The 17,814-nt window shown below is 41.8% G+C and overlaps 3 protein-coding genes and 1 non-coding gene across 7 annotated transcripts; 2 read left to right on the top strand and 2 right to left on the bottom strand.

Moving 5' to 3' along the window:
• The first annotated feature begins 3,675 nt into the window (after positions 1 to 3,675).
• Positions 3,676 to 5,197, top strand: LOC113579493 (interferon-induced protein with tetratricopeptide repeats 5-like). The gene is given in 3 exon segments (XM_027013472.2): positions 3,676 to 3,680; positions 3,765 to 5,117; positions 5,119 to 5,197. Coding segments are annotated over 3 exon segments (1,437 nt in total).
• A 1,233-nt stretch (positions 5,198 to 6,430) lies between these two features.
• trnal-aag lies at positions 6,431 to 6,512 on the bottom strand. Its single transcript has one exon. It is a non-coding gene; the product is annotated as a tRNA-Leu (tRNA).
• A 56-nt stretch (positions 6,513 to 6,568) lies between these two features.
• Positions 6,569 to 8,238, top strand: LOC113579510 (interferon-induced protein with tetratricopeptide repeats 5-like). The gene is made up of 2 exons (XM_027013501.2): positions 6,569 to 6,631; positions 6,798 to 8,238. Exon 2 carries the CDS (start codon positions 6,799 to 6,801, stop codon positions 8,215 to 8,217), a length of 1,419 nt encoding a protein of 472 aa, XP_026869302.2. The 5' UTR covers positions 6,569 to 6,631; position 6,798; the 3' UTR covers positions 8,218 to 8,238.
• A 2,360-nt stretch (positions 8,239 to 10,598) lies between these two features.
• Positions 10,599 to 17,394, bottom strand: slc16a12b (solute carrier family 16 member 12b). Of its 4 annotated transcripts, none has more exons than XM_027013497.2 (7): positions 17,200 to 17,394; positions 15,572 to 15,844; positions 13,857 to 13,960; positions 12,778 to 12,921; positions 12,045 to 12,624; positions 11,513 to 11,772; positions 10,599 to 10,842 (listed from the first exon to the last, which is right to left on the bottom strand). In XM_027013497.2, exons 2-7 carry the CDS (start codon positions 15,685 to 15,687, stop codon positions 10,613 to 10,615), a joined length of 1,434 nt encoding a protein of 477 aa, XP_026869298.2. In that variant the 5' UTR covers positions 15,688 to 15,844; positions 17,200 to 17,394; the 3' UTR covers positions 10,599 to 10,612. The 4 variants fall into 4 exon arrangements, with proteins under 4 accessions (XP_026869298.2, XP_026869300.2, XP_026869299.2 ...); XM_027013499.2 differs by having other exon boundaries at positions 15,572 to 15,841; XM_027013498.2 differs by lacking the exon at positions 17,200 to 17,394 and having other exon boundaries at positions 15,572 to 15,929.
• Positions 17,395 to 17,814: the final 420 nt, after the last annotated feature.

Below are 17,814 nucleotides of genomic sequence, written 5' to 3'. Positions count from 1 at the left end.
TTAGTCCTATCTGGAGGGATGGTCCTATCAGGTGACATGGAGAGGATCCACATCCAAACCATGTAGACCCTCCACTGTTGTTCCACAAGTCTTAGTAGAGGGCGGGCTTGCTCTCGCTCTCGCTCTCTGTGATGTAATATCTTCTCATGGTTAGTCCTACCACTGCTATGCTGGTGACACTCAAGTATTTCTTTTCCACCCTCTGACACGTATCTCGGCATGCTTGACTGACAGTGTGTTATGGATAACAGCCCACCACTTGAAGCTCAACTCCAGTAAAATGGAGCTTTTGTTCATCCCAGGTACTCCCAACCATTACAGTTCCCTTCAAGAACTCCCTGGTATCACTATGTGAAGCTGCCTGTAGCCTGGGCACAACTTTGGACAACCAATTGTCATTCTCAAATCATGTTTCTAATCTAACCTGGTCTTGCAGATTCCTCTTTTGTAACATATGAAGGATCCTGCCCTTTCTCTCACAGAAAGCTACCCAGGTGCTTGTGCAGTCTCTTGTGATCTCAAAACTAGACTACTGCAACTCGCTACTTGATGGTTTTCCTCCAAGAGCCTTCAAACCTCTAGAACTTGTACAGAATGCAGCAGCATGACTGGTCTTCAATCTTCTGAAGTTCACACATTACTCCACTGCTGTGCTCCCTTCATTGGCTCCCAATAGCTGCATGCATCAGATTTAAAACCTTGATGTTTGTCTACAAAGACAAAAATGGACCAGCCCTTCATACAAGGTCAATGGTCAAAGCCCGATCCATACTGCGAGTACTTCGAGCCCCAAGTACGGCTCTGCTTGGACGATAAGCATTGAGATTATCTTCTGTCCTGGCTCCAAGATGGTGGAATGAATTCCCACTTGCTGTCTGGACAGCAGATTCCTTATTGTTTATTGTACTTTATCAATGACCTTTATGCATTTTGTACATCTAGGTATCAGCATTGATCCCTGTATTCTAGTTCATTGGTATGTTGGACTCTAAACTAGTGTACTAGGATATATTCTATGAGTAAATTTAAAAAGCACTTTTGTATGTCGCTCTGGATAAGCGTGTCTGCTAAATGCCATAAATGTAATCAACTTCAAACACTGATTAGGTAAGAATGGGTTGCCATCAGTCAGGATTTTGCCCAGAAGATGATATCCAGCATGCCAAGATGAATTGCAGAAGACTTTTAAAAAGAAGGGTGAACACTACATAAATATTAAATATTTGCTTAAACGATGTATTGTCAAAAAGGTTTTTTTTTTTATTTTAAATTTTTGAAATGCTTATAATTGTACTTTACTATACCATGTAAACATCTGACAAAAGGCTCTAAAAAAAACTGAGGCAGTAAACTTTGTGAAAAGCAATTTGTGTCAGTCTCAAACCTTTTGGCCATGACTGTATACTACATACTGGTTCCCATACTAGTATGCAGCATACTAGTATCCAGTATGAGACAAGCACAAACCATACTAGGAGGTCACATGTGAAGGTTCTGCCCACTTGGAAAAGATTTTCTGATTTTTGGGAAAACTACTTAATTGTAATGACAAGCTTTGCATACACTGCTGAGCCCTTAAATAAAGTGAGTTGACTGAATTGTACAATTTACACTATGAAAATTAAAAGGTATAATGCCTAACGAATGATGCATGGCAAAAGTGTTTAATAATGATAAACTCCTCCTACTGGTTTATAGTAAGATAATGAGCTCCTCCTACTGGTTTTGGCCGCCAATAGACTTTAACTTTCTTCACCCAATCACTCATGATCACTAGAAATAAAATCTGTAGGGAACTGGTCTGCTCTGACCTTGTTCGTGAGTGAAGACACTGCATTTCAGGTGCCTCCAAATTCAATAACATCTCTTCTCTAAAATCCATGTGTGAGAACCTTGGCAGAGAAAGTACAAGTTGCTGAGTATCTTGCTAAGATGGCTGACTAGCTAGCTAGGTTAGTCAAATTGTGTATTGCATATATTGTGAAGGTTTTTCCATGTATAGTACCAATGAACTAGCTAAGCTAGTAAAACCTGGATTTGTGCTAGTGTTAATTAACTGTTCACTTAACTTAGTTCACTAGCTAGCTAACAGTTTGTTGCAGACATCTCACCCAGCAAAAACTCATTCCAGGGAGGTAGCATTCATTTCTCCTTCAAACCCACAGCCGAGTGTGTGTGTGTGTGTGTGTGTGTGTGTGTGTGTGTGTGTGTGTGTGTGTGTGTGTGTGTGTGTGTGTGTGTGTGTGTGTGTGTGTCTGTGTCTGTCTGTCTATACTTTGCCCCTATTAAAATGCAGGAGACTCCCGAACCTTCTCCTTCAGTTCTGATGAATTGAGCTAGCTACCATTAATTTATCTGTTAGCCAGTTAACTTGTTTAGCTAGTAGCTTGCTAGCATTAGTTAGCTAACTGTGTTTTAGTGGTGGTTTAGGCAGTTGTAATGTGTGACCATCTTTTCTTTTGATACCTAATTTATAGCTAGATTATATAGGGCCACTGCATTAGCTTTAAAAATACAAGCATTCTATATGTTTAAAAATGTTTTCCTTTAATTCACACTGAATATTAATAAAAAGTTTCACATCTCAGAACAAAAAGATATAGAACCTAAAACTTTTAACTCCTACAGGATTTCTAAAAAGTTATTCTAACAAACACGTGGAAGCTATGTAAACTATGCATCATGAATAAAATTATATAGCAAACCACACTAGTTTCCTTTATAAAGGCATAATACTTCATCCAGCAATATTTAGATCTCTAGCAGTTCCTAATTTTCGTGTTAATAGTGTTTGCTAATGTTACCGTAATATTTCTAAATAAGACTTAGTCTAAACAAATGATGCATACTGCACATTCTATCTGAGCACACTGCAACTAATGATAGTAATTTATTATTAGTCAGTTGATTGTTAATGCCAATTAAATAATTACAGTCTATTTCACGGAGCACTGGTAATTTGTGTTAAGTTGTATTAGGATGGTTCCTAAAACTGACTCTGCCACAAGCAGCTCCACCTAGAATATGTCACTTTCTTATGAAGCTTATATTCCTCTGACATGACGGCTCAAATAGGTTTGTAGGCTTTGAATAAACAATTTTTAAAAGCATAGCGCAGGTCGCTCCACTGGTGATCACCATGTTCAGATCATATAACAAATGTAAACTGCTGTAGAAGAAGATTTAATCATGTGAAGAAGAACCTTCACCGTTTGAAATGATCGTGTCAGGATGTTACACTGTGTTACCTACATGTTCAGAAAATCTCTGTTTTAAAAAGTAATATTTGTCTTTAAACTGTTGTAGTGTTTGTGCTGTCATGAAAATTTGCGAACTGAAGTTGCTAATGTAAATGAAGGCGTGTAGTTTTCATTAACTGCGACTGCTCCTAGTCCACTTGAACGTGTAAACGAAACTTAAGAGGTGAGGAAAATTACGATGCAAAGCGATAGAATATACACAATGACACCTAACCACAGCAAATACGTGTCTCACAGTCCAGGCTATTCGACAGTGTCTCATTTTTTGTACGTGGTATAGCATACTCAGAGAATTAAGGTTACGTTTTAAACTGTTTAATTTTTCTTTTGAATTGATCCGGATACATTGGTGGAGGATTTTCCGTGGTGTCACAACCATTCCTTTTAAACTGATTTATACTGAGAGAGATCTGTAATGAGGTAAGTGATATTTTGTATATCGCTTTGTCTCGTATTACATAATTTAGTTTCTTTATTTGACTTCTTTAATTGCTTTTCTCCCAGTTCGACACAAGACAATTTTTTCAAAACCAAGATTCTTCAGCTAGAATGTCATTTCACCTGGGATCTGAGAAAGGAGGATACAGAGTTCGCTGATCTTATAAATAGGCTGGAAGATCAAATTACCTTTGATCTTGGTAGGGAGGTTGGAGTTGAACATGCATACAGCAGTTTGGGATTTGTAAGGTATCTCTCGGGGTCCTATAATGAGGCTCTTAGCAATTTACAGAGATCTGAAGAACTCACAAGACAATACCATGGAGACAACTGTGATAAGCTGCTTGTAGTCACGTATGGAAACTTTGCATGGTTACACTATCATATGGAAGCATATGGGGAGTGTGAAAGCTATTTAAATAAACTGAAGGAGATCAGTGAGAAATATCCACCTGACTCTCCCTCTGCCCCTTATCCTGAGGTGCTTGGAGAGAAGGGATGGACCTTACTCAAATTCTCACGCAAGTACTCTGACAGGGCTAAAGAGTGCTTCAGGAAGGCCTTGGAACTGGAGCCAGATGAGGGAGAATGGAATGCCGGCTATGCCATAGCTCTCTACCGCACAGAGACCGTGCATTCCAGTGCTGCTGACTGCCCAGCAATTAAACAGCTAAGACGAGCTGTACATGTTAACCCAAAAAATGATGTTCTTAAAGTTCTGCTTGGTCTCAGACTAATTCTCTACAAGAAGTACATTGAGGCCGATAGTCTAGTGGAGCAAGCATTAGAGAGGTCTCCAGAACACCCACATGTGATTCAATATGTTGGGCAATATTTCAGGAAGAAAGGGTCTGTGGAAGAGTCCATTAGCTGGTTGAAGAGAGGGTTAGAGAAGGCACCCAAGTCGAGCTTCATACATTATCAGCTAGCACTGTGCTACAAGAGGAAGAAAACCGATCTGCTTCAAGCTGGAAGCTACTATAGCAAGGAAGCTGAGATTCAGCAGGTTTGGGATCAATGCATCTATCATTTAGAAAAGGCCACTACACTGAGCCCAGACTTCATCTATGCTATGATTGAGCTAGCAGTACAGTACGGAAAGAAACAAGATATTTCAAAGGCAGAAGAGTTGTTCCAGACTACATTCCAGACAGCCAAAGGAAAAAATGGATTTTCCCAGCAAGTTATATTCAATTATGCAAATTTCCAGCAGTACAGTAAGAGATGTGAACATCTGGCCATCAAACAATACATGGAATGCCTGCAGAAGGGTCCAAACACACTGGAAGGGAGGAAAAGTGCTGCATGTTTGAAAAAAATTGCACAGAAAAGAATTACCAGAAATCCAAATGATGGAGAGGCTTTGGGAATACTGGAATTCATCTCTAAGGAAAAAGGAGATAAATGTCATGCTATAGAATACTGAGAAAGCTCTAAGCTATGTAGAAAATGATGAGTACCTCAGTAATCTTTGTGAACTGAGGCTTTCATTACAGTAAAGTTTATTGACAGATTTGGTTATTGGTGTATTCGATTACGGAGATATTCATGTAATTATGTTAATGGGATAATATGACATTGGGATAACAAGACAATGACATGAAATCACATTCTTAATCAGAGGGCTGCTTTTAATTTATTGTTAATTCTTTATGTTAATTCTGTTAAGGACCATAGACTACTTGTTTTACTATGTAGGGTTGCAGTGTTAGTTTATCCTGCACTTTATATTTAAAATAAATAAAGGGGAAAAATTAACATTTTCTTCTAACTGAAATAAAAGTTAATTGCTGATGGGAAATAAAGGTTGTATTAATGTCTTATCACCTGACCTCCTGACCTACCATACATCCATATATATATATATATATATATATATATATATATATATATATATATATATATATATATATATATATATATGAAAGTGTTAAATAAACCCTTGAAAATTGTGTCATAATTGCACACACTTTCCTGACTTAATGCAAGACTGTACAGTGTACTCACAATTGAATAAAGAATATATTGCATTTTAATTACATAGCTGATAAAGAAATGAATGTCGTCAGACTTCTTTGTCATTGGTTCAAAAAGATGGATGTTCTGCACATTTAAAAGGAAATAACAATATTGTGAATAATATTGTTTGATGAGGTGCTGTTTGATGCTGAAATGCACAGCATATTTTCATACTCCAAAATTAATTTTCTTTGAAGATGCCCTTTCATACATGATCTCTTACTTTCAAAAGCAAATAGTCTAGTCAGTCAGTATCCTGCTGAAATGCTCTAGTGTATTATTGATCTTAATTCATACAGTTATACATACAGTTATATATAGTTTTTTTTTCTTGTTTTGGCCCAATTTCATTTAGAATTTACACATGTAAATAAGTGTATATCACCTGAATGACTGCAATAAAAGAAACATTGGTTTCTTTGGAATTGCAGAAATAGCAAGGAAATAATTTAGTCGATAAACCTGCATTCTGACATCAGTGGTCCTTCCAAACAGCAGTCATGGTATGTGAATATGATTGTAATATGGAGCTAGGAATTACGTCTAAAATTGAAAAAAGGGATCTTAATTCAAGACTTTGGCATATGACGAATAGTTTCAGATTGTACCATCCTGTCTATTGGAATCGTGAAGATTATTATTTCTACACAACATTTAATGACGCTCAGATAGGAAGTCCTACATTCTATATTGTTACAGGCAAAACTGTCATGTGGCAGCGGTGGGATTCGAACCCACGCCCCCGAAGAGACTGGAGCCTTAATCCAGCGCCTTAGACCGCTCGGCCACGCTACCGTCATGACTATTCTTTCGCTTTCATTTCCTTCCTAGTCCGACGTGTGACGTGTGCATTCTCTTTCCTGTTTTGGCAGTGACATATTTTTCTTCGGATCGCGGAAGACACCTAAACTGAAGTATGTTTGATGTCATGATTTTAGGCGTTTGCTGTTTACTATTTAATTATACTACGAACGTAACGCGTTCGCAAGGATACTGAGTAACAGTGTGTGTAGTCCACGTTGTTTCAGTTTATGTCTCTCCATGAACCGTAGTTAATATCCGTATACTGGTGTGTTACAGAATGACTGAGGCCAGACTTCTTGAAGAACTGCTGCAATTGGAATGCCACTTCACCTGGGAGCTAAATAAAGAAGATCTAAATATCACTGATCTTCTGAACAGGTTAGAACAACATGTTGAGTTAAATCTTGGGGGTACAGCAGGGTTAGCGCAGACATATAACTCGTTAGCATTTGTGAGGTACCTTCTCGGGTCTCCCAAAGAAGCACTCATCAAATTGGAGGAATCTGTGGCACTCACAAGAGAATGCCATGAGAATAACTGTGACAAGTGGCTCATAGTTACTTATGGAAATCTTGCTTGGATACAATACCATATTAAATGTTATACTGAATGTGAAAGTTACTTGGATAAGCTCAGAGATATTGCAGAGAAGTTCCCAGCATCTGCATCTGTTCTTGGGGAAAAAGCCTGGACACTGTTCAAGTTCTCTCGCAAATACTATGGCAGGGCTCAAGAGTGCTTCAAGAAGGCCTTAGAACTGGAACCTGATGATGCTCATTGGAACACTGGCTATGCTTTTGTACTACACCGAACAGAGACGTGCTCCTCCAGTTTAGATGACTCACCAGCAGTTAAACAGCTCCAGCGGGCCATGGACATAAACCCAGGTAATGATGAGCTCAGAGTACTCCTGGCACTGAGACTCGCTCAGTTCAAGGAGTATGACAAAGCAGAGAGACTGGTGGAAGAAGCCTTGGAGAACTCACCCACTGCTCCTAAAGTGATTCGATATGTGGGCAAATTCTTCAGGGATTATGGGTCCCTGGACCGGTCCCTTGCCCTGCTGAAGAGAGCGTCAGAGAGCATGTCAAACTCAGGCTTCATACACCATCAGCTAGCACTCTGTTACAAGAGAAAGAAAATCTCGTTACAGCGAGAGGGAATTCGGGATTCGCCCAGCGCTGGCTCAGAGGTTCGGAGGCTTCGTCGCCAGTGCATCTATCATTTAGAGCAGGCCACTACACTGAAGACTGGCTTCATGTTTGCCATGATTGAGCTAGCAGTGCAGTATGGGGAGGATAAACAATTTGAGCGTGCAGAAGAGCTGTTTGAGCAAACTCTGCAGCTAGCCAAAGAGAAAAATGAGTGTCTACAAAGGATCTATTTCCACTTTGGAGAGTTCCAGCAGTACCAAAAGAGGCACCTGGTTCTGGCCATCAGCTACTATATGGAATGTCTGAAACTAGACCATGAGACAATAGACGGAGTGAAAAGTGCTAAAAATCTGAAGAAGATAGCTGATAGACGTTTGTCTAAACGTCCTGAAGATGGAAAAGCCTGGGCCACTCTGGGATTCATCCATAAGGCCAAAGGAGAGAAATGCAAGGCCATAGAGTGCTATGAGAAAGCACAACAATATACACAGAGTGATGAGTACCTTAGTGTTCTGTGTGATCTGCGGCTGTCCCTACAATAGTGTTGCATGTCAAGTAAAACAAGTAACCTTTCATACCATAATGTAAATAAATGCAGCAGGATTGTGTGATTCTGTTCAGAAAAGCCTTTGCTTTGAGACTTTTCTTTAGTGAATTACACCACTATAACAGTGAGTTCCACTCCATGTCACTAACTAAAACAGAATATTATTATGTAATGTAACACAAAACCGTTGTGGTCATACATACTTGATCTTCATCATCATACAACTTCACTTAGCACTCTGCTATAAGAGCAGGGCCTACAAAGGCCCACACATAAAGCGCTGGAATAAACACACGAGGATGAGTACCTTTGCTCATCTGTTCAGAGTTCACTCCTTGTTCTAGTCCGTATGTGTCCATCATGACCTTGAGGGTGTCATGCATTCGACATCATGCAAATTACACCTCCAGCTAGCCTGGTTATCACTTGTGTAGTTTATCTTCCTCTTGTTGATTTGATGTATTAGATCTATGTTTGTAATTCTGAGTTGTAGTTCTGTTTCTAGACTCTGAGATTGGTTTCCCCCATTGTACCACTGCACATGTTTTGTGCATATAGCACTTTGTATATAGTCTTCCTTGTATATAATCCACCATTTTCTATATTTGTAGGTAAAATCACACCAGCTGATTGCCAGTTCTTTTGGGACTTTCTTTACATATGTTTTGTAGCTAATTGGGGAGAGTAGACAAGCCATTGTCTTTTGTTTCCTTTGGGTTTCAGTTAAGAAGATATTATCACAGTTAGTTTTGTGCTTTTGTTTATTATGTTTGGCAGTGGAAATGTTTGTTTCTTCTTGGGGTGTGGTGGGGGGACGTCAACTGTAAATGTAAATGCCTCTCGAGTTGAAGCACTGGAATAGTAATCAGAAGGATACCAGTTCAAGTCCCACCAGCATCCTGAGCAAAGCACTTACTCCCCAGTTCCTCCACTCCCAGTTTAGACTCTGTGCAAGCACGGTCTGGAGAGCGCAAAATTGTGGAACCTTGTGTAAAGTTGTGTACAAGCTATAGTTTGCCCACCATAACAGCATTATCAACCTGAGGGCTCATGTCGAAAACATGCACCAAAATGAGAGTGGCCTGAGGTTCGCTGGCATTTTGGGAGTGTTACCGTCAACGTATGTGGCTACTTTTCTGTTTTTAATAATACTTTATTGTTAATTATGCCTCGGGATAAAACATCTTTGTTGTCACATTTCTCAGAACTGTGTGCCTGAAATGTATATAAACCAAAATACTGACTGTACTGTACTTAATAAACAGAGACAGCAGACAGAAGATTCCCAAGTCCCCAATGGATTGTTTCATGTCAAAGAAAAGTTAAAAGACTATAACTATACACGTATATAACTATACAAGTAGTCTCTCGGTATATTATTTTGCACTCTTATGGACATAATGTGCAAAAATTATTGATATTTGAATGTGTGTGTGTTTTTAAAAGGTATGATCAAACGATTTAATTTTGGGTCCATGTTGACGGTGTTGTGTAGTCTTGAAACTGACATGCAAGATTGTAAGGCATTGTTCAATTTGCAAACCAAATGTATAGTGTGATGGTGATTGTTATTTTTTTTAAACCACTTTTGTTTGGTTTTTTTTAATTGATTGATGTCTAAATACAGACAGTCATAAAGGTACTGTGTGCTTTATTTAAAATATATATTTAAAGTTCATTTGCAATGATTCAGTCTCAGTTCTATGCAAAGGTCTGCTAAACAGTCAATATTAAAGAACAATTGAATTTTATTACATATGGCATATTTACTGTAATATACCTTTTAAACTTCTTTCATGAAAAATGACAAATAGGGAAACTACAGGTGCTGTTAACAAAAATCATATTGCTGGTGTGAGGTACTTTATCATCTTGCAGTAAAATATGGCATGGCAATATAAAAAAATCCGTCGAAACGCGCAAACATAAACTTTCATTAGCAAACACCGCCCTCTTCTGGCGGTTAAGTGGTGTTGTATTGGTATAAAATGCCTCTTGTCTTAAGACTGACTTTATTCCACTGACACAAATAAATCCTGCACAATTCTGCAGATTAAAGCAACACCACACACACACACACACACACACACACACACACACACACACACACACACACACACACACACACACACACACACACACACAACATTTAACAGCATACTCATACTGAGCAATAAGCACCAACACTAACTCGGTATTTCTGTTTTGAGGTTTCATTCATATCTTAGGAATGAAGTGCTTTTGGACAGATAGCTAGAAAGAGGCACAATAGCAAACATGACTTTAAAGTGTTTTGGTGATGCTATAAGACCATGTTAAACCAGATCAAATACCTGATTTTTCACACAAAAAAGGAATAAATCCAGAAAATACAAAGGACAGGTCCGATGCTATAAGGTGGCTGGATTTCTAATCAATAGGTCCTTATTAGTGGTCATAAAGTCTGGCTGTTGGGCTTCACACTTTTCCCGTGTGCGGTCCTTGCCTGGCCTATTCCTCGGAATTGCTTGGCAATGACGCACGGCGGTGACTGTGGCCAACAGGAGGGCACTAGAGAGCAAGGCGAAGCCACTGAGGAGGAAGGTGGCAGTGTAGGTGCCTGTGGTGTCCACCAACCAGCCTGAGCAAGAAACAGAAAAAAACAAGTGTTAGTGTACAGACAAGGCAAACAGGCTCAGACGGCCTGGCGATACGGCTCAGACGGCCTGGCGATACGGCTCAGACGGCCTGGCGATACGGCTCAGACGGCCTGGCGATACGGCTCAGACGGCCTGGCGATACGGGTTCAGACGGCCTGGCGATACGGCTCAGACGGCCTGGCGATACGGGCTCAGACGGCCTGGCGATACGGGCTCAGACGGCCTGGCGATACGGGCTCAGACGGCCTGGCGATACGGGCTCAGACGGCCTGGCGATACGGCTCAGACGGCCTGGCGATACGGGTTCAGACGGCCTGGCGATACGGGCTCAGACGGCCTGGCGATACGGCTCAGACGGCCTGGCGATACGGGCTCAGACGGCCTGGCGATACGGGTTCAGACGGCCTGGCGATACGGGCTCAGACAGCCTGGCGATTGATGAGTCTCCTAATTTTGTTTCCTGAGGTGCCACTAATTTGCCAGTGACACAGCAGCAGAGGGAACTGATTTCAGTCCATTACTTCACCTTATCTAATTTGGCATTGTGCATCTACTGCAGGACTTAACAGGCAACGCATTAAGACTTTAACCTTATTCTAGATCAAGCCTGGAAGAAAATAGAGGCGCATCTCCACACCCTGCAATGCTCACCTCCGATCGGAGGGCTGACCAGGTACGGAAACGCGTGCAGGAAGTACACCACCCCAAGGGCGGAGGAGAGGTATCTCGTTCCCACCACATCGGACGTCACTACGGGTATTAGGGCAACGTAGGCGCCGTCGAAGTAGCCGTAGAGCACGGAGAAAGGCACCAGCAGGGCGAATGTCCGCAGGAGAGGGACGAGGAAGCAGCAGAGGCCTTCCATCCCCACGGCGAACATGTAGCACACGCTCCTGTACTGTTTCAGGCACCTGGGTAGGACAGGAAAAGGAAGACACTGCTCTGAATACCTGCTTAGTTCACATCTCCATACTGTCAGTCTGAGGCCTGAAATTCTTCGAATTGACCGGAGAAACTAACGCTAAAAGAAAACCTTTTTTAATGCACTTCTTAAGCCTTTGTTTTTGGTGAGTTAAAGAAAACGGTAACTGTAGAAAAGGGACATGATGGGTTATGGGAACAAAATATACTTCAGCTAAACCTTTGCGATTATAAATCTAGGCTTAGCCTGTTAGTAGCCTACCTCCTGTCGGTGAGCCAGCCGAACGTGACGTTGCCGACAATGTCGATGACCCCCAGTATGGACATGAGGAAGGCCGCGTGGTGATGGCTGACACCCACGTCCAGTGCGTAGGGCACCAGGTACACGAACGGCAGGCTGCAGCCACTGGCCAGGAACAGGAAAGAGCCAGCCAGGGCCAGGAAGTTGGGCATGAGCAGGAACTGGTACTCCTGCAAGGGCTGCAGACAGCGCTGCTCGCCCGGCTGTGGTGGTCTCTCCAGCTCGGGCCCGACAGCCCCCTGGGGGCTGGCGCCACACCCGCATTCAGAGTTCACAGGTAGCGGGTAGGCCTCCCTCTCCCTCAAAGCGATGGGGCGCAAGAGAGCACCACACACGCACAGGTTTGAAACCAGGCCCCCCAAGATGAGGAGGGCTCCCCGCCACGAGTAGTGTTCGATCAGCAGCTGCACGACGGGGGCCAGAACGAACGTCCCGATGCCACTGCCGGACATGGCGATGCCGTACGCCAAAGCCTTTCTCTCGCAGAAGTAAACTCCTACCATAGCGATGGCCGGTGTGTAACAGAGGGCAAAACCGAGCCCTGTGAAGAACAAAACAATAAGCACTCCTTTTAGTAACATCAAACCCCTGTTTAAAAGGCAAATGCATAAAACATTTTCAAAAATTTCTTGCAAATGTTCTTTTCTATGACTTTGCTGAGAGTGATGAGGATAGTTTATGCGTGTTGCCATACCGGTTAAGACCCCCAGACTGAGGTAGAGGTACTCCAGACTAGTGGCGAAGGAGCTAAGCACCAAACCGATAGAGGCCAGAAATCCTCCCAGTATCACAGCCACGCGGCATGACAGGTGATTCCCGATGAGGCTGCCCAGCGGAGCTGCCATCCAAACACCACATTTAAAATAAGACTTAAAAAACTGGGGAATAAATCTAAAATAATCTTAAATTAATCTAAAATGTCAACATCAAAATAAACATTGATTTTTAATTACAGTTGAGAATGGTTACCTTTAAAGTGATTTTAAATGGACTTATTCATTAGTGACTAATATTTCTTTTTTTAAAAGTCATATGCTGGATATGTTCTTTGAACGCTGGTGTTCTGGCCAGCTGAAGCCTTGCTATCAGTCGTGCGATAAGAGAGTTAATACGTCAGCTAGTTCACCAGTATTGCAAGGCTTTATGTAATATCAGCAACATTTCTGAAGTCCTGAGTTTTTCCCATTTTATTTTCATTGGCTAGTAGACACAGCCCATAAATGGCTTTTTCTGAGTCGCATAGTCCTTCACAGGACCTTCCCTAATAACGCTCGCTATCGTGATAGCGCACAGCAGCGAACAGAACAAAAACAAACAGGCAGCTGCTTCAGGGCAAATTGTTGTGACACTGGCATGTGCACTCAAGATGTTCGCTGTGTGTTGCTGACTTTTAATAGGTTGGGGGGGGTCACACCTCCTGCAGGCTCTGCGGAGTCTTACTTAACCGGAAAGTCTCTGCCTCTCTGGCAAAACTACGCATGTTACCAAAATAAAAACCAGTGGTGTGCATAGGTCAAAATATATGGGAGGTCAGCAAAAATGTAATGGACCATAAAAACCATAGCAACCATAAAAAAGGAACACACATGTACAGCTTGGATGTGGTGAACAGTATGTCAGGGAGTAACACATAAGCCTAGATCAAGATTTACCAAGAAGTGTCAACAAATGGCTGCTTCTTTTCGGATCAAGAAAACGCACTTCTACATACACGATCGCATTTGCTGTCGGAGTCAGAAGGTTCAGTAAAATGAGACCCAAATGATCACGTACCACAAAGCATGGTGGTGCAGTCTACTAATGAATGGATCCATGCTGTTCCAGAATAATCACGTGCAAAATGCATTTGAAATTCCACAAAGAAGATAGAGATGCATCTGGGAAAGACAAAAAAACAACAACCCATTTATCATTACAAATCCAACATCATGAATGACACGACTCAAAAGCATGTGTTCAGATCCAGTGCTGCGCGTGCAGTACTTGCGTGCGCGGAGAAACATGACGTGCAGTAAGCACTGGTCACTGATCATCTGTGTTTAGTGGATGAGAGGAGACAGTGTAACCCCGGCACTCGGCCGTTATTGCTGATTAACCGGACAACAGGAAGCTAAGATCGGCCCAGGCTTGCGAGGCGTTTTGGGCTGAGGAAGGGTAATGAGGCGCATGTCTGCCTGCACCTGAACAAACACGGAGAAAGCACCAGGCAGGGGACCAGGGTCAAAGCACTTGGAGGGAAAGCGATAGCCAATGACTCCCGCATACCCAATCACTGGCCACAGAACACACGCACAATACCGGCGAGAGGCCATCGGAGGGAGAGATATCTGTCCCCGAGTCCTAATCAAACGGAACACTTTGAATGCCCTGCTGCTTGGAGCCAGCCAGATTAGGGTTAAAGGGTTCAGCTAGCTCATCGGGGCCTGAACCACACCCACAAACATATGCGACACGAAATAACCTGCAGTAAATTAGTAAAGCCCTCCTTACATCCCACACAGACACCTCAGGCTGCTCATTCACCTTGAAGGAGAGTTCTGGCCCTTGCTGAATGTAGGCAGCTTATGGCCATGTTTCTCTGCAGGAGTCGTGAAAGGTTCACGGGAGTCCTGGTCAGACGATATTCGCTTAGGGGCACCTTGGTTTCAAAAAGTTAGAGGCTGCGTGCTGTGTGAGCTAACCATACACCCTGACACTTCTCAGCCTCTCTTGTCTCAACAAGTGGCAGTTCTGTGGGGACAATGCAAGCAATTTTCTTTGGCAGAATCAAGCCACTCTCTCCATCCTTCTAGAACTTTCACAAGCTGGACTATAATATTTACATAGCAGATAAAGTCCTGATAAAAAATATTGCAGTCAGGAAACAATCATTAATTTCACCCAATTTCACCTTTCCGTCAAGTGAAAACATTCTTAGTAATCTTGGTGGACACTGGACTACTGCCCTTGACAGTCTGGTCACATACATTGGCTCCCTGTTTGTAGATTTGCCAAGTTGTTTACCAGTGTGTCAAATGTAACCTGAACTGGGAGATCCGTGGCATGAAACACTGGATACCTGTTTTCACTTGACTCTGCATGGCCTCTACATGGAATATGTCTCAGTTTTAAACATCATCTTACTACATGACAAACAAGCAGTCGACTTTAACCCTGTAGACGCCAGAGACCTATTGGTGAGTCCAGGCTCTCAATCCTCACTCTTGTAACTACAGCACTTTTATATAAATATTTCACTGTTATTGAATAATTCATAGTATGGATAATAATGCAATAGTATGCCCTATGATTAATAACGAAATAACAAACCCGGAGTTTATGAATTTAACAGAAAGCTTCCTTCCTAAATTTCTCAGCATTTACATTGTTGTTGACTGCACTGAATTAGAAAGTCAAAAATGAAAAGAGAGAACCTAGACGGGGTTATGAAAACAACCCAATAAAGGAGCCACCAAACAGAGTGAGGTGCACGGCCCAGCAAGACCTACCTCGTCACGGCACGGCTGCAGACAGTGACCACAAAGCAGCCGGCCACAATCATCCACCCCCAGCCGCCGTCTGGAGGGAGCACTCCAGCCTTCTTCTTCTTCTTTTCCCAAGCCATGGGCGCCGCGGCCTCCCCCTGTTGCTTTTTTGGGCTCAGCAACGCGTCCCAAATGCTCGTGCCCACACACACACACACACGCACACACTCTTCACACCCTGCTTCCACCGGTCATGGAGTCCCTTGGGGTGGATGTTGGGCCCGGACAGTTGCCCTGCTGCAGCGCAAAATGATGCATCCCAGCGAACAAGCAGACATAAATAAGGAGATCAGCGAGAAGCGTTAACAGCCATTGCGGCATGCCTAACAAGGAGGCTTAGCGTGGGGGTGATGGGACATCCTCTGAGCATGTGTGAGTGGGGGTGGCGGCATGCTTTTTGAGAATGTGTGAAAGGTGAAGTGTTTAAGGGCACAGGGTCCATGTTAACTCAGTTGCAGGCTGACCCCTACAGCTACACTGAGAAAAGCTGAGGCATGCGTAAAAATGCTTTTCCTAGAAAAACATGGGTTGCTCATTACTGACTGCCCTCCTTCCACCTCCAACATACAGAAGCAAACACATTGATAATCAGTTAAAAAATGTTGTCCTTGTGGATAAAGGGCAGAGTTTAGCAGACAACAGATTGTCTCAGCTTCCCTCAATAGAAAGCAGTAATTTTCTGAAGACTAAACTAGTAGGTTTACAGTTTGTTTATATGTTGCCCTGAATTATTTTTTTTAACCCTCAGTTTTATTAAATTACCTTTTGATTTTTAAATTTTTAAAAACCTCTGTGCTGCCTTTCTGTGTTATTTCTTGTTGGCCATCTGTATAGCCTGCCTGTGAGCAGACTTTGCAAGCCTTTTTTTTGTATACCTTTGCATACCTTTGTGGAAGTATATCTCTGGCAGTTTGTTTTATCCAGATGAAGTGAATAGCTTTTAAAAGACTTTTAAAATTCCTCTTTTTTTCAATGTGATCATTTCACATTTAAATGTGCATATCTGTTTTATGGACACTCGATTTTAAGCAGTGCCAACCTTTTTTGCCAGATCACTTGTAAAGAATGTAACTGTCTTGAATATGACCACATGAAGGATGTGCAATAAATTGCTATGGTAACTTATACGTCTATACAAACGAAATTCCTCCCTCCACACACATTATATAGCGTTGCCTAGACTATTATTCACTTTAAAAGTAAAACGCGTTTAACTTTCTTTTGGGAGATTGGGGTTCAAAAATGTAACTACTGCCAAAAAAAATTAATCAATTAAATAAATAATAGTATTACTGAAAGTGAAATTAATTGCTCTTAAAAATAACGCATCGTTTTTCCGCGTATATAATACATAATGTATTCACATGATTTAGTTTGATCATGAACTAAAACATGTATTTAAAAACGTTTAAAATAGTTGCCAAAATATGATATGAAGTAAGTTGCATGGACAAACAGGCCACAAAGTTTACTGTAAAGTATTTATTTATGTGTACATCTATTTTTGTATTCATAATAACATTTTGCTCCCGGATTGCGCAAGCTTTAGTTTTACAATATATTTTTATAACAAGAAAAGACTGTATACTTACCATTTCCAAATGTATCCTTCTGGTCCGCGTATTCGTAATCGAGGTGTGCCAGACGCGTCCGTCTGTGCACCTACAGTAACTTACCTAAAATTAATAAATGGTGTTTTGTTACATGGTACTGAATCTGCGGATGCAACATTTTTTTAGCACCATCCAAAGTTTTCCCCGTGGCCAACTTTTCAGTCCCGAGAACATCCTGACCATTGCGCTTCACCGTGCGTGCTTGGTGCGGAACCAATGAGCTTTCGGAGGTTATTTTCCCCTCCCCAAACACGTCGAAGGTAATTATGCACTATGCATGCAGGGGTCTCCTGAGTCTAGTGCGTCTTCATCGCTTGTCGTTTGTTGATGTACCGTGCACAAGAACAATAAAACTGTATTAAATGTAATTCAAGTTATAACGTTTTAATAAAGAAAAAGGCTTGAACTTATTTAAATTTATGGACACGAGCAAACTTTGAAACATTTTGGACATTTGTGAAATTTGAGACACGACAGTATTGAATGAATTGATCCATTTGTCTTAGTTACTCACGGCACCCTAGTCCACACAGTAATATCTTTGCTGGGTAGTGACTCAAAAGGAGGTCTTTTTATGTATATATTTTCATAAAT

The sequence above is a fragment of the Electrophorus electricus genome, chromosome 14, assembly GCF_013358815.1.
Source record: "Electrophorus electricus isolate fEleEle1 chromosome 14, fEleEle1.pri, whole genome shotgun sequence".
Classification (NCBI taxonomy): domain Eukaryota; kingdom Metazoa; phylum Chordata; class Actinopteri; order Gymnotiformes; family Gymnotidae; genus Electrophorus; species Electrophorus electricus.
This window is presented reverse-complemented; position numbering and strand designations above follow the sequence as displayed.